Here is a 17078-nt window from a genome sequence, read left to right as displayed (position 1 = left end):
GTGTGTGTAATAGTTTTTAGTGTGTGTGTGTGTGTGTAATAGTTGTTTGTGTGTGTGTGTGTAATAGTTGTTTGTGTGTGTGTGTGTGTGTGTGTGTGTGTAATAGTTTTTAGTGTGTGTGTGTGTAATAGTTGTTTGTGTGTGTGTGTGTGTGTGTGTGTGTGTGTAATAGTTGTTTGTTTGTGTGTGTGTGTGGGTGTGTGTGTGTAATAGTTGTTTGTGTGTGTGTGTGTGTAATAGTTATTAGTGTGTGTGTGTAATAGTTATTAGTGTGTGTGTGTGGGTGTGTGTGTAATAGTTGTTTGTGTGTGTGTGTAATAGTTATTAGTGTGTGTGTGTGTGGGTTTGTGTGTAATAGTTGTTGTGTGTGTGTGTGTGTGTAATAGTTATTAGTGTGTGTGTGTGTGTGTGTGTGTGTGTGTGTGTGTGTGTAATAGTTGTTTGTGTGTGTGTGTGTGTGTGTGTGTAATAGTTATTAGTGTGTGTGTGTGTGTGGGTGTGTGTGTAATAGTTGTTTGTGTGTGTGTGTGTGTGTGTGTAATAGTTATTAGTGTGTGTGTGTGGGTGTGTGTGTAATAGTTGTTTGTGTGTGTGTGTGTGTGTAATAGTTATTAGTGTGTGTGTGTGTGTGTGTGTGTGTGTGTAATAGTTATTAGTGTGTGTGAGTGTTATCTGACTCTGTGTACAGGCTGCTGCAGTATTGCGACAGAACGCTTTCATTTTGTTGACGTCATGTTGACAATGTTCACACACACATAAACAAGAAATATTTATCAATTCATGTTACTAAATCTTTACCTTCTAAGTGTGACGTCATTATGTAGCTGTGAGGCTCGTTAGATAACAAGTGAGAGGAGAGGATGTTTACAGTCTGTGTTTATGACAGGTAGCTGTAGGGCTAACGTTAGCTACGGATGTTAACCCACCTGAACCCTCATAAACCAGGGGATAGACGGTACCGAACTAACGTTAGCTCTGTGTGTGTGTGTGTGTGTGTGTGTGTGTGTGTGTGTGTGTGTGTGTGTGTGTGTGTGTGTGTGTGTGTGTGTTATTGCGCAGTCATGACCGGAGCCGTTAAATCAGAGCGATTTTAACACAGAAACGTCGGTGTTTCTCGGTAATATTCGGTGTTTTTGGGGGTACTCACCCAGCTCGCCATGGAGCAGAGGCCCAAAACGGCTCCCATGATGCTCTTTGTTCTCTGTCTGCTTGTTGTTTTTCTGCTGGAGAAGATGGATGATGAAGATGAACGGCTCACTTCTTCTTCTCCCGACAGAGGCTTCAGACCGGCGCTCTGCTGCCCCCACAGGACCACTGTGGTACTGCGCTCTTTACTGAAACCTTTATCTGTTGTCCCATAATAACCAAACTCAAGTTAAATCTCAAGTTTAAATGTCCAATCAGTGAGATGTGTTGTGAGTGAGATGATAAAGTGATCTTACTATCTGATCAGACATTATTGAAACATGCTATGTTGAAGTGCTGGCTTCTCTGACAACAATGCAGCAGCCAGTATGTCCTCCTAACTTTAGATTCTGGTCCTGAATGATCTGGATTTGTTTGGACCAGAGAAGGTAGATGGTTTAAAGACACCCCCACACGGCCGTTTTGGACGCCCCTCAGTTTGCCAGATATGAGACCAGTTATCAGGTCAAACCAACAGGTGTTGCAGCGATGGTGTTTTATAACATCACATGCAAAGATTAATTTATCAAATCACTAGGTTTAGAAAATAAATATATTGTGTCCATTTTGATAGAAGGAAATTAATCTATAGCTAGGTGTAGTATTTAAAATTCACTGTAAAAATCAGCTTGTGAATAAGTGTAAATAAACAGTATTAAACAGTTAATCATTTCAACAGTATTTTAAAATAAGGTTTCAAATAACAGCTTTTTGCTGTATTTACCAAAAACGGTAGAAAACTGTAAATTTCAGCAACAGCAATATGCCATTAATCTGCAGACGTTACAGTCTGTTTACCCGCTGCAGACGTTACAGCCTGTTTACCCGCTGAATACGTTACAGCCTATTTACCTGCTGCAGACATTACAGCCTGTTTACCTGCTGAAGACGTTACAGCCTGTTTACCTGCTGCAGACATTACAGCCTGTTTACCTGCTGCAGACATTACAGCCTGTTTACCTGCTGCAGACATTACAGCCTGTTTACCTGCTGCAGACATTACAGCCTGTTTACCTGCTGCAGACATGAACAGTACTCTCAGGTATGCAGCACAAACATGGTCAGCAGATACAAAAGAAATCTGGATATCAAATAAAATAACAGGAATAATATTTATTTACATGAATGATGATGTTCAGAATTGATTGATGATCAGTCATTAATCATGGATAGAGGATTTCAGTCACTACAGTCTACACACAGTCTGTATCACAACAACACCGTTATTTAATGACCCTCTGCTCGCTCAGTGTTCAGGTCGTCCAGGTACATTAGTCTGTCTTTAATGAGCAGGTGAAGACTCCGCCCCTTTCAGAATATAATCCATTCAGCTGCTTCGGTGCAGTCAGCTCTGTGTCTCTATAGACAGACAAACTCCCCCCCCTTCACATCCTTCAGCCCTCCCTCACAGGAAGCTCGTCCCCCAGCTCAGGGCCCAGGCTGGTGTAGGTGACCGAGGGCTCGGGGGCCCCAGGACTGAGAGGGGGCAGCTCTGGGGCAGGCTGACCTCCTGTGTTCCTGAACTGCTTGTAGACTCTGGGGTCCTGGGCCACATAGGTGGAGGAGGAGGAGTAAAGGAGCAGACCCAGGATGATGATGAAGAACGACAGCAGGTAGAGGGCCGAGAACTGAAACACACACACACACAGACACACACACATAGTCTAAGTCTACTGCTGTAGGGTGGTCTGTTTACACCAGGCAGTGACCAAAAAAACAGGCCACTACCCTCGATGTTAAAAATTGGAGAGAGTTGCAGTTCCCAGAGTATCCACTTGAGGCTGCTAAAGATGAGTCAATCCTCATTAGATCCCATATTAAAAAGTCAACGTTTACAGCAGGAATAAACATGATTACATCCTGATCATGTCTTTATCAGTACACACTGTACAGGAGGTATGTATGTTTGTATGAGTACTGGCTGGACTCCAGCACTCCGGACGCTGCTGTCTAGCTAGCAGGCCGCGCCGTCTACAGAGCGGATGGGACCATTCACTCCAGTAAGAGCAGAGGTAGAGGACTGTGTATTTATATAAACAACAGCTGGTGCTCGGACGCCAGGCTAATGGTCAATCCATGACAATCCATGTCAATTTAAAAAACTATTTCGATAGTATTACCTTCAACCTTCAAAATTCCTTTTAGAGGTGTTACCTTGTATTTTAAACTCTTTTAGAGGTGTTACCTTATAGTGAAAGAGGATGAGTCCACAGAAGAGGCTGTACAGGTCCGCTGTGAGCAGAGACAGATTCACTGAGGCAGCGCTGGTCCTCTTTATCACCACGGGCATGAAGCTGTACAGACTGAACATGAAGGCACTGAAGCCCACGTACAACAGACCTACACACACATACACACAGACAGGCAGCATATGACTCGTGGGTTAATCGGTTATTTTACCTGTGTACCTGCATGCTCACCTATCTGCCAGTCCCAGGACACCTTCAGCAGCTCCTTGTGCTCCATGATAGCCCTGAAACAATCACACACTCAAACTAAATGATAGAAAAGAATATGAACTCCCTCTCCTCACTGTAACTGAGCTAGTCAGACTCACAGCTGGATGCCACTGAAGAAGGATCCAAACAGTCCCATCATACCCAGGAACTCCACACGGCTCAAGTTCTTCACGATGAACTCCTCACACACGTTGGAGATCCCGTACAGCGTCGCTCCTCCCAGAACCAACAGATCCCCAAACAGCTTCTGTTCTCCTATAGACCAGGACCAACAGGGAAGATGAAGAGGACAGGAGCATGACACACACCCAAACACACACCCCCCCAAACTCACCGAGACCCTGCTGCTGACCCAGCAGGACGTCAGCTCCCACCATGCAGCCGACCCCCAGCAGACACAGCCCCGCCCCCAGGAAGTGGACTGCCTTATACCTGACCAACAGGAAGAACCAGGACAGCAGCAGCACCACAGGGATCACAAAGCAGTCCAACAGCTGAGAGGAGAGAGGACAGACAGGTAAAGAGAGAGCACAGACAGGTAAAGAGAGAGGACAGACAGGTACAGAGAGAGCACAGACAGGTACAGAGAGAAGACAGACAGGTACAGAGAGAGGACAGACAGGTACAGAGAGAAGACAGACAGGTACAGAGAGAAGACAGACAGGTACAGAGAGAGGACAGACAGGTACAGAGAGAAGACAGACAGGTACAGAGAGAGCACAGACAGGTACAGAGAGAAGACAGACAGGTACAGAGAGAGGACAGACAGGTACAGAGAGAGCACAGACAGGTACAGACAGAGGACAGACAGGTACAGACAGAGGACAGACAGGTACAGAGAGAAGACAGACAGGTACAGAGAGAGGACAGACAGGTACAGAGAGAGGACAGACAGGTACAGACAGAGGACAGACAGGTACAGACAGAGGACAGACAGGTACAGACAAAGGACAGACAGGTACAGACAAAGGACAGACAGGTACAGAGAGAGGACAGACAGGTACAGAGAGAGGACAGACAGGTACAGAGAGAAGACAGACAGGTACAGACAGAGGACAGACAGGTACAGAGAGAGGACAGACAGGTACAGAGAGAAGACAGACAGGTACAGACAGAGGACAGACAGGTACAGCAAAAAGAGACAGACAGGTACCAAACAAGCAGACAAGCATACACACACACACACACACACTGACCTGCACACTGGACAGGGTGGTGTATTGGTAAGCTTTGAGGACCAGGTAGTTGGCCTCGATGTCGATCAGACCCAGGATCATGTACTTCCACCAGCGCTGCTTCAGGATGGCCAGCAGGTTCCCCTCACCTGGGTACACACACACACACACACACAGCACACACATCACATACTGACTGAGTGCCACCAGGGGGCAGTGCTGTCCTCACACACAACACAAGAGCACCAGCATGTGACTCAGGTTACCTTGCCTGACAGCCAGTGTGGTGGTGTAGACCAGGAACAGCAGGATGTAGTTGAGGAAGCTCTGGAACACAGGTGTGTGAGCATGGAAGTCATCAGCCAGGTATTTACTGGTCAGCCCGATGACACAGATGAGCAGGGACAGAACCTGACCCAGAGCCAGCGTCACCAGAAGCTCCCTAAACACCAACAACACATGAACACACACGCACGCACGCACGCACGCACGCACGCACGCACGCACACACACACACGCGCACACACACACACACACACACATAGGGCTGTCACCACCAGAAGATTCAACTTTAATAACAAACAGTATTTCTAGAGAATAGGCACTCCAGGCATGAAAAAGGAAGAGGGACTGTAGATTTTGACATGTGTTTGATACCAATCTGAGGCATCCAAACACACTTTTTAAATACAAACCCGCATGCAAACGCCGCCAGATTGCACATATATGTTGCTAATGCTTTCTGTGTCCATACACCAAAAACAGCTTACTTTTTTTTTCACCACCTAACATGCATGCAGCATGGCTTTTAGTCACTGACTGAAGATCTTATTTATCTCAAAGCTTCAGTGATTTTTAATAACAATCAATATTAAAAGCGTATCAGGTTTTTTTTTAAGTATGGTCGCATCAAACGTTTGTGAGTTTAAATCAGGAGGATTTCACTGAAGAATGGATGTTTGTGCTGTTAAAGATACCAGAGTCAGCAGCTGCTGTTACACGTGGTATATTTCTTACAGTATCATGTTTGTGTTGACATCATACTTTAACCTCCAACACTTCACTCTTTCACCACCAGGGGGCAGCGGCAGCTCTGATTATGACATGTATCACACAAGCAGCAACCTCTAAAAAAAATGAAGCCAATGCTGAAGTGTAAAATCCTGCAGTTCCATGAGTGTCCACTAGAGGTCGGCTCCAGGAGCCCCGGAAGTCACATACACACCCATTCAAAAAAGACTGGTTAAAAAAAACCAAATAGGTCTGATAAGTTATTGTCATCATGGGCAAACACTGTAAGGTTTTTTTTTGTTTTTTTTTAAATGCTTTAGTTTTGATTTTATGAATGATACGTGTTATCCAGAGTTAGGGGTGTAGCTGACCTGATTGACAGGTGGACGTGAGGCTTGAAAACTGTATTTAGGTTGACTGAGATTTAGGCTGAGACAGCATTTCCAACATGGCGGCTGCTGCCAATGAGCCTCTGGACCCCTGTGCTGTAACAGGTGGGTGACGTCACTCAGGTTTCGTCCATTAATATTTACTGTTATCACTACAGACCTCCCCTCTTTCTGCTCCACTTGACTCTACAAGAACTCCATAGCCATCTGTAGTTTTACAATCAAAAGTATTTGGACAAGAGGGCGGAGCTGGAGAGGAGTGCCCTCTCGTCCACATATGGTCACCTCCTTAGACAAAACTTTATTTTAGAAAACACGAGCAGCCCTCTCCTCAAAGCTTCTTTTAGTACCAAACTAATAAGACATTTTCAGGTTACCATGGTAACAACCTCACAGCCACAGGTTCCCCTCTTCCTCGTCTCTGTGACCCTTCTCATTAAGAAAATGTTTAGAGGGAAAACCTTTTATCATAGACTTCTATACAATCAGATCCCCCTGCTGGACGTCAGTGAGCATGCAGGTTTAAGAGATCTGTGAGACTACATCTTCAACACAGCAGATACAGCAGAGGTTCATACTGGCTGCAGACATATCATATTCTACACATCTTCCACAGAGTACAACAGCTCATGAGGTCCAAATTTTAAAAAATAACATAAAGAGACGAAAAAACATCATGACAAGAAATAACTGATTGTTGGACATCATGAAGTCTGTTTGTTATCTGCATGATTTCATAAAGGTTACAAAAACATCTGTGTGTGTGTGATGCAGGTAGAGATGATGGAGGCTCGCACAGACAGCAGCCATTGTTCAGTCTGTAAACCTGCACACAGGAATGCTGCTCATCACACACACACACACACACACACACACACACACACACACACACACACACACACACACACACACACACACACACACACACACACACACACACACACACACACACACATCTGTTGCACGTCACGCCTCGTGCAGCGGTGTGAACATGTTACAGGTTGTGAGAAACAAAGCAGCTGCTGCCGCGTGTGTTGAATCCATCATCGTCATCATCATCATCATCTTCTTCACCACCTTACTCCTACCTGCTGAGGAGCCTGCGGAGCCGCTGCAGGAGGCTCGGCGCGGGGCTGCCCGCTCCTCTGGGAGCACTCTCCACCGTGGAGACCACCGAGATCATCCTCCGAGCGGTCAGAGCATCCCGGAGAGCACCGAGAGGAGAGACGAGGAGAGGAGACCGTGCTCTGTGTAGCAGATCACACACACACACACTCACACATCGGTGTGTCGGTCTCCTTCTCTGATTACACTCTCCGGGATCCACAGTCTGCTCCTGGTTTAACATGAATAGGCTCACACGACCACCAGGGGGCGTCCTTTCCCCCAAACTCTTCATGTCATGAGGACGTAATGGATCTATGAACATGCATCACGTGGTATTAAATATATGTGATGTCATTTTGATCAGTGTGTAAAACATCTATGTGTTTTATTTCTATCAGACTGAAGTGAAGAATAAACATCCACAGAAGCTCAGCAGGAGGAGTCTTCATTACTTCAAAGTCAGCTCTCTGCTTCCTGCTGCACAGGACCATCTCTGCCTCCTGCTGCAGACACAGGACCCTCTCTGCCTCCTACTGCTGCACAGGACCCTCTCTGCCTCCTGCTGCAGACACAGGACCCTCTCTGCCTCCTGCTGCTGCACAGGACCCTCTCTGCCTCCTGCTGCAGACACAGGACCATCTCTGCCTCCTGCTGCAGACACAGGACCCTCTCTGCCTCCTACTGCTGCACAGGACCCTCTCTGCCTCCTGCTGCAGACACAGGACCCTCTCTGCCTCCTGCTGCAGACACAGGACCCTCTCTGCCTCCTACTGCTGCACAGGACCCTCTCTGCCTCCTGCTGCTGCACAGGACCATCTCTGCCTCCTGCTGCAGACACAGGACCATCTCTGCCTCCTGCTGCAGACACAGGACCCTCTCTGCCTCCTGCTGCAGACACAGGACCCTCTAACAAAATATAAGGACTGTAAACATATATCAATAATACTAGGTCATATGTAATATGATTTTAAACACTGTCTGCTCTTTTTCTCTGTTGTTCCTCTTCTGTTGTTCAAAAGCACTTTTGGTGTTCTGCACTGGATGATGGAAACACCCACACGAAAAGTTAAATTAGTGACTGCGGTTCTATGATTCCAAAATGACCACCAGTGGAGACCTGTTGTCCCCTTTCCCTTCGTAGGGGTCAAACCACATCACCTTTATCCGCCCATTGAGGTGTGTCTCAACCCTTGGTACATATACAATATTTTTTAAAGACAAACTCAGAGTCATCTGGGTTCCTCTTCAGGCATGAAGTCGTGACGGAAAGACATGGAGCTTCTCAACACACTTTGCAATAATTATGGTGGGGAGGAAGGCATTCTTCACAGACAATGTAATTCTGTCATTGCCAGGGTTTCAAAGGGGGGGGGGGGGGGTAAACATGTACAATCCAGCACTAGGAGCATGTCCAGGCCTGCACACTCTGAGCTTGTTGGGGACAAAGCTCCAGAGCTCCCTTCAAAACCTGTGCCACTCACCCTGGATATCCAACAATACTGTTCATCTCGGTTATGTCAAGATGCTATGGCAGCTCAGAACACTCTTAGGGAGGAGAGGGGATGAAAGCATCAAGGGGGACTGCAAGAAGGGGGGGGGGGTTTACCATTGCAACTAGATGGCTCCCTGGTATCCAACACGGTATTCTGGACAGAGAAGAAGCAATCTTTCAGCTGTGGTTTGGATCCTATGGTAGCTGAACCCACAGCTGAAGGCAGCCAGGGTCGACACACAAAATCCCCATCTAGGTCAGGAGGTCCTTCCAGTCTGGTAGGCCCTTTGGGGTACTGTGAGTAAGCCTGTGCAGCAGTGGGAACTATGTTCTTCCCTACCAGGAGGCATCAGTCGTGACGGTCTCTTGACGGATCCCGTGGCCACTCCTTGTAGCATGAATGACCTGATTCTTCAAGGGCTGAGCAAGGAGGCATCTTTGAGAGGAAGCTGTTCATCCTAATCTGAAGGGGGAAAAGTGGCCACATGGCCTCTCAGAAGTGGAAGGAGACTGAAGATGTAGTCCACCTGCTTGAGCAATGGACATGCCTTCAGTTGATAATGTCTATCCACACTAAGAAACATGATGGTCTAGGTAGGAACATGGCAGTTTGTCTTACCCCCAGGCCCAGGCAGGCCGTTCAGATAGGGGAGGACCTTCATGCCCTGCGGTTGGAGGGGGGACAGAGCTGGTGGATCTGGTGGCCACTGGTGTAAGCTAATGGCTGGAAGTGCTTCTAAGTGGGAGCCAAAGCTCCCCTGGCATACTGGGGAGAGGCAAGCTCTTGCAGAGACCGCATGATGAGGAAAAGTTTTTGCAATTCTGCCTGAACTCCTGGGGGTACGGAGGTAGTGACCGTCCCCAGGCTGCAGGGGGAGCCATACAGGCTGACAATGATCCGGTGGTGCATAAATGGAAACACAACCAGATAATGAGATAATCCAGGGCATACTGGGAGGAGGAGCGAGCACACTGCCTTTATCAGCAAAGGGTTAACAAAACAGCAATGACCCAACCGAGTTGTTACTGCTGTAACAAACCAAGTTAGCTTTAGTGGACACAGAGTCTAAACTGTAACACAAGGTTACAAATGTACGGTTTGACCACGCAGCACTCAGAGTGCCGAGCTTGTTGCAGCCATCGGAGGGTGACTGAACGCCCGCAGAATGGTCGCAGGGCTGCTAGCTTCTGGGTTAATGGAACTACAACAGAGAGAGACGATGAAATAAGCATATCCTCTGATGAAACTGGAAATTAAAAGCTGCTCTGGCTCATCAGGAGACATAAGTTACTGTTGGTGCAGCTACTCTACTGGCACATGTACAAGAGTGGAATCAGAACAATGACATAAAAACCTCCAACATGTCTCAGCTGCAGGGTTCAGCATGTCTGAGTTCAAACACACTCTGTGTGAATATCTGTGTAGTAACACATGAATATTTGACTATTGTTGGTTAAATCATATCGCTTGTCCTCTGAGAGAATACCAGATATTAAAATGCTCAAACTTTCAGAAAAACACTGATGTCAGGTTGCGTATCAGGAAAGAGAATCCAGACCAACGTGGTCCTGTGTCTCTCTGTTGAGCCGTTTCATGAGAAAGTTTGGATTTAATCCACATGGATCTAATTTCTGAACCTGCAGACACTATGTAATAAGGTGATTATATATTACCACCACTGATGGCTGTGTTAAATCTAAACACTGCAGTGTTTCATGACTTTGGAATCCATTACAATCACCTGGAAATGATGCTGGAGCTTCGTGTGTTACATGTTGAAGGTTAACATTGTCCCCTGTGATACCGTGACATCACCCGTCTCGTTTAGGTGCTGTCCTGGTCTGTCCTGAGTCGACTGGATACAACACACATTGATAAACTCCAGAGTGTCCTTTATGTAAATATATAACAATGTCGTTTCAACAATCTCTGAAAGTGTGTGGTCAGGTGTGTCCCTGCTTTAAAGACCACTGGTGTGTCTTCAGACAGGTAAAGGAGAAGATGCTCTTATCTTCATAGACACCCATGGACATGTAGAACTGTAAATCACATAAACACTTTAAAAAGGTTTTGACATTGACAACGTTTGGTAACAAAATGTGGAATTTAGACCGTGTGTATGACCTTTACTGCGATTCTTGTTAATTCAAAACAATAAATGATCTCATTCTGTGTGTAGGACTTCTATTGTTGCTGTGGTGTCTGAAAAACAGCTCACACACACAAACACACTCTGAGACAGTGCATCAGTTTATTTCAGAGCTCGTTTAGTCTCACAGGACATCTGCAGCACCACGACACATGAACACATGAACACATGGCTGTAAGCTGGAGGTCACAGAGACGATCACAGAGCCACACAAACGTCTCCTCATCATATTTACATCATGGTTCAGTCTCTGTCCAAGCTCAGAGCAGCTGTCTGTCTGCACACTGCAGTGTGTGTCCGGCACACAGCTGTGTGTGTTCTTTGTTGTGAAGTGTGTGTCCTCAGCAGGAAGCAGCAGCTGGGGACAAACAGGACGCTGTGAGGGACAAACAGAGCTCCGTGTGTCTCTGTCTGCTCCTGGAATGTGAGCTCATTATGAGAGCTGCAGACAGGAAGTCAACTATTTCCTGTGTGTCTGTCTGTATGTGTCAAGGATCCAGAGTGGACGATGCACGTCCACACCTCCTCCACACCTGTCCACACCTGACACAGCCTGCAGGTCACTGTCCGAGCCGCTGCTGACAGGAGCTGTACCTCTGAAGCACGCCCAACAGGTCATCATAGGAGACACCTCTGTGAGACGGCAGAGACCTAGAGAGAGAGAGAGAGAGAGAGAGAGAGAGAGAGAGAGACTTTATACACACAGAAAACAATACACTGTACATACACAGGTCGTCATAGAGACACCACTGTGAGACGGCAGAGAGCTGAGGACCATAGAGAGAGACACACACTTTATACACACAGGATATAACACACTGTAAACAAGCAGAGAGACTGTGTGAGGGTGAAACTCTGCCCCCTGCTGGTCACACTGACAGATTACTCTGCTAACTCTTAATATATTTCTGTTGAACTGAACAAGTTATTTTAGTTTAGATGTTTTGGTAGTTTGTATTTTACATCATTTCATTGAAAACGGTCTCTGTGTGTACAGCTACACACACACGTGCGCACACACGTGCGCACACACGCACACACACACTTACATGAACTCAGTGAGTCTGATGTGCCAGGGCAGGAAGCCCAGCGTGCTGTCTACAGGACCGAACTTCACCACCAGCTCAGGGTCCGGAACGTTCTTAGACTCTGAAACACACAGGAGGCACTTTTTCAACATCACGTGTTTTAGAAACAATCTCAGTGAAATGATCCAAAGTACTAAAAAGAACTAATGCTTTAAAACTACATCGATTGTAGTTCGACTGCCTGGAGTTTGCTTCATTTCAGATTCATTAAAAACAATAATCTAGTTTGAGGTGTTTGGTACTTGAAAAGTCAGGTGTGAGGTACCTCTGAGCAGAGAGTCCAGCATGGTGACGCTGATGTCTTTAGAGCTCCTCTCTCTCTTCTCCACGGAGCGACACAGCTGCTGAGCCGCCGCCACGATGCTCTGCTTCCCGTCATCAGGACACAGCAGCTTCACCGCAGGGCGGCACGACAACACTGCAGAGACACAAACATACAAACACATGTTACAAACACACGTCTTGACAAAGGTGGAGTTGTTGGAGCTTTATTCTTAGACTTGCGGAAAGCCTTTGGTTTAGTTAATCAACTTTTCGTCTAATACACTTGGATGGATCATCATACCTATCCAACAGATCATCATACCTATCCAACAGATGTGAAAATTAAAGATGTGTGCTCCAGCAACTTGAAGTGCACAATGGGTGTACCCCAAGGATCTGTGTTAGGCCCACTCATTTTTAGTCTCTACATCAATGACCTTCCACAGTATTGTCATGGAGTAGAGGTGCAACTATACGCCGATGACACTGTTTAATACACACACGCAACATCAGCTCAGCTAGTAGCTGCAAAACTAGCCAGTGCTCTGGATGGAGTGGTTAGAAAAATCCTGTCTTACTTTGAATGTAAGCAAAACAAAAGGCATGTTCTAAAACCAAGCTGCATACCCTAGATGTAAACATCTTCATTAAAGAGCCCATATTATGCCCTTTTGGGGTTTGTATATTTAATCTATGTATCTACTAAAGTATGTTCAAAGTAGCTTAAGTTAAAAAAAAGTGTCTGTTTTCATGAACTGCTGCTCCATGCACCGGCTCGCTTCTGACTCTCTCTCTAAGGCTCTGAAGTGTCCACGTTCAGAGTCCCCACGTGTGCCAAGTCTGAACTGATTGGTCGGCCTGTCGGCTCAGCCGTAATTGGTCAGTCGCTCAGCACGGTTCTCGGAAATGTCACGCCCCTTTTACCATATTGGGAATGCAGCCACTCTGGCTCCGAGCAGAGCATAAACATTAGCACCTTAGCACTACTGTGCTACCGCAGGCTGCGGCATATCGTGGCTGTGCTACAGAAGTTAACAGGCGTGCAACATGAGCTGCAGGGCTTGCCACAACGAGCCAATGGGCTTAGATCAGTGATATCACACTGACAAGACGTCACACTGGCAAATTTTTTTCGAGGGGAGCTAGAACCGGGCGTTACATGCAGCTAATGCTGCAGCTAGCTGATGCAGATGATCATTCAGTTTTATCTCCCCATGGGGCTGACAAGGTGAGTGTGTGTGTGGTGTGTGTGTGTGTGTGTGTGTGTTGTGTGCTGTGCATGCCACTACACCCTCTGACTATGTGGTGTGAGTGTGTGAGTGTGTGTGCCTGGAGGGACATTTCATGTGCAATGCATTGCTATTTGTTACATGTCTTTTACTTGCTGGGTGATGTTTGATGTTTTTATATATGTTGTATTTGTTACTTGCCAAGGGACAAAAGATGTAAATTAGCCTAAGGCTAACTCTGGTGCAATGCATCAAATGGTTACATTTATGTTTTAATTGCACATGGTCCCTTACAAATAAAGTTAAATTGAATTGAATTGAACAACCTGTTTGTTATCATATAACCTGTGTGTTATCAAGTAAACCTCTTCAGGTTGTGAATGTGTTGAAACAGTGTCAGGTGAACCCGTTAGTGTTTCTGTGTAAACAGGTCTAACAGCCCTGAGGAGTGTGACCTCCTGTTCATTCACAGAAACATGGTGAGCCTGCAGACACACCTGAACACCGATGTGTTCTCAGCTTCTTCCTGTTCTACACTCATAGCACACTCGTCTCATAGAGGACAAAGGCTTCAAATTTATTTTCTGTTTTGATACTCACTGATAAAATCAATCGTTAAAATAACAGATTGTATGGTTTTAAATTATGAGGCATCAAAAGTGTTAAAAACAACAACCTAACTTAAGAAACATCACACTGTCCTCAGGAGTCATTTCTCCCTGCAGCACAGAGGCATATCATCGGTAAGTCAACTCACAGATCCACTCTGTCACTCACAGATCCAGTCTGTCACTCACAGATCCACTCATCCACTGATCTCTGTTCAGTTTGAATTCTCTTTCTGTTGCTGCTCATTTCATTAAAAAAAAAAAAAAACATATAACAAAATAAAAAAACAATACAACCTCTGTTACTTTAATGATTCATATGTGTTTTTCATCAGACAGGTGTGTCAGGTGTGTAGAAGAGAAAAGGAAGACTTACTCTTGCACATGGTCTAAACTGAACTAACACGTTGGGAACTTTAGGAAAACATTGGCGAGGTAAACTTCTGATTAAAAACAGGTGTTGTTGAACAACACTGTGTGCTGTGTCTGTGATAATAAAGCTGTCTTTGTCACACGGTCCTCACCATTCTGCTGCTGTTTGTCACTGCCATTGTTCAGGACCTCCACGCTGTATTTGGAGCCGTCTACGCCCAACAGGTCCTGCTGCTGCCTCACGATCTCCTCCAGCATGCGGGAGTTATTCTTCTGAAAGATGCCTGAAACAAAGACAGCGTGATCATAGTTCAGTCAAATAGACAGTTTATTCATCTCACTGAAAGCCTGGAGGAGGAAGGACGATGAGGCGTTGAGGCGAGGATTAATCGATTCTCTTTCCATTAAACCTCAGGAAGAGGAAATAAAAAGACCACAGCATGACGGGACACACCCGGAGCTCAGTGCTGTGCTCGAATACACTTCAACTAAATGTGATGTGATAAACAGCTGCCCTCAGAGACACGTTCATGTGAGGTGAGCTTAAACACACACACACACACAGAGGACAGAGAGAAGGTAAACAAACATGATCAGACTTCAGGGTTTCACCATCAACCTGACCTCTGATATAAACAACTTTATGAAGCCTTCACCTCACACTAGTAGCTGACCTTACAGGGAGAACAGTGTGTATAAATACTGAGTAACATCTGATATCTCAGCCTGAGCTTTGTGTTATTAAGTGTATGGCTGTCACAGTACTAGAATCTTAAACTTTCAATGATATTGAATACCACAGCAGCAACAACAGAAGTCCTTCACACCAAATAATGAGTAATGTCATGTTTTTAATTGCAGGCTAACTCACGTTGCCAATGTTTCAGTGCATTTAGAAAGTGTGCTGGAGTTTGTCTGCAATTTTAGTTTAAAACAATAAATTACCCAATGTGGGGTGGCTAGGACTTCTGTTTCTGTTAGTGAAATCATATCAAAGTTCAACGTTCTGATATGACGACACTGTGTGTGTGTGTTTAGTACTAATGCCCAACCTTAGAGCCTGAGAAAGAGGCTGTAATAAATCACTTCGTTAATTGATAAATAAAAGAAAGATCAGATTATAAATCATGTCATATGTATTTTACAGTAACACGCCTCAGTGTCTCGTGTGTGTTCATCCTCAGAGACAGTACTGTCAAACTACAGACACAAAGTGGAACAAACTCATATAACCTCTGCTCTCACATGACTGCACTGAAATAAACCAGAGAGGAGAGGGGGGTGAGGAGGAGGGGGGAAGGAGCAGGACCAGAGGGAAAAAGAGGAGGGGGTCATTTTCATGTTAGAAGGGAGGAGGATTTATTTCCTTTAATAAAAGAGGATAAAATATCAATTAAAATCATTAAAGTCTGAAATATTCTGTGTGTCCTGAAAGCGTCAGAATATTAATAACAAGTAGACTACTTAAAGGTGTCACACAGGAACCTGAGTATGGGATTATCCACTGATCTCTAACCTTTCAATTCACACCGATGGGTTTAAAACAGTACCTGTAACCTGAGTTAGAGTTAAACCTACTTTAAAAGAGTTACCTGGAACACTTAGCAGCAGATCTTAGTGGGTTAAAGTGACTATACATGACTGAACGATTCAAACAGTTTATCAGCCCATACTCAAACATAACACCGGTGTATCACTGTGAAATGTTACCGTGCTGGTCGTAGACGCTAACATAGGAGATCCCCACGGCCATGCACCATACCACCAGGTTGGCTGTGTCCGTGTAGCTCAGCTCTTCTTCAGCCACCAGCAGGCCGATGTGCACCGGCAGCTTATCTAGAGCCCTGCCGTCAGACAGCCACCGAGCCCGGCGACCTGCAGCCCGGCTCCCGGTCACCGGGTTACCGTTAGCATCAGGGTTAGCATGGTTTAACTTCTTCTGCTGGTCCGGAAACCCGGCTAAGGCTAACGGCAGTAGCAGAGCGGCCACCGCCCGCTCCCACAACCGGCCCTTCATACTCCTTAGCCGGACACGGAGCCAGGAGACCAGCACTCTGTTGACGTGGACCAGAAGGAGCAGGAGCCGCCATAGCAGCCCGTACAACAGCGCCATGACAGCCCGTGTTCCCCCTGTGCTTCCCCCGGAGGATAGTCTCGCAGATAACCGTCAGAGTGTACGATACAGCCGGTGAAATCCTCGGTTATGTCCGCCTGATAAATCTGTTTCAGCGGTTCTTACAGCGCAGTCCGCCCGCCGCCATATTCAGCTCCCCTTAGCAACCCCTGACCTGTGGGCCCGCAGCGCGGAGTTCGCTGATTGGCCGTAGTCATCGTTACGTAATACTGGATCCGCCTTAACTGTCAAATCCAGCCGTAAACTCTTTTAATATTTCAAAATAAAGCTAAACTATGTAAGCACATTTCCGCCACTGTGATGAAAATAAAAAATCCTGTAATTCATTATAATGAGTTATAATCTCAATATAATGATGTAGTTTCTCAAAATAATGACTTAGAATCTCAATATGATGACTAAGTATCGTAACATA

General features: G+C 45.9%; 3 protein-coding genes across 3 annotated transcripts in view; all 3 read right to left on the bottom strand.

The window, feature by feature from the left end:
• Positions 1-1308, bottom strand: part of serinc1 (serine incorporator 1) — a 10336-nt gene extending 9028 nt beyond the window's left edge. Inside the window, exon 1 of the mRNA XM_020656724.3 lies at positions 1148-1308. Within this exon, the coding sequence (XP_020512380.1) occupies positions 1148-1186 (39 nt within the window). The 5' untranslated portion in view covers positions 1187-1308. The remainder of the gene's footprint in view (positions 1-1147) is intronic.
• Positions 1309-2278: 970 nt separating this feature from the next.
• slc35f1 (solute carrier family 35 member F1) lies at positions 2279-7608 on the bottom strand. The gene is made up of 8 exons (XM_020656722.3): positions 7308-7608; positions 5086-5261; positions 4841-4968; positions 3979-4138; positions 3743-3899; positions 3606-3658; positions 3371-3525; positions 2279-2813 (listed from the first exon to the last, which is right to left on the bottom strand). The coding sequence occupies exons 1-8, from the start codon at positions 7565-7567 to the stop codon at positions 2580-2582; spliced, it is 1323 nt and encodes a 440-aa protein (XP_020512378.3). The 5' UTR covers positions 7568-7608; the 3' UTR covers positions 2279-2579.
• Positions 7609-11056: 3448 nt separating this feature from the next.
• Positions 11057-16822, bottom strand: nus1 (NUS1 dehydrodolichyl diphosphate synthase subunit). Its single transcript, XM_020656723.3, has 5 exons — positions 16240-16822; positions 14682-14813; positions 12322-12474; positions 12018-12117; positions 11057-11619 (listed from the first exon to the last, which is right to left on the bottom strand). The coding sequence occupies exons 1-5, from the start codon at positions 16640-16642 to the stop codon at positions 11529-11531; spliced, it is 879 nt and encodes a 292-aa protein (XP_020512379.1). The 5' UTR covers positions 16643-16822; the 3' UTR covers positions 11057-11528.
• Positions 16823-17078: the final 256 nt, after the last annotated feature.

This window comes from Labrus bergylta, chromosome 15 (assembly GCF_963930695.1).
Source record: "Labrus bergylta chromosome 15, fLabBer1.1, whole genome shotgun sequence".
NCBI classification, from domain to species: Eukaryota; Metazoa; Chordata; class Actinopteri; order Labriformes; family Labridae; genus Labrus; species Labrus bergylta.
This window is presented reverse-complemented; position numbering and strand designations above follow the sequence as displayed.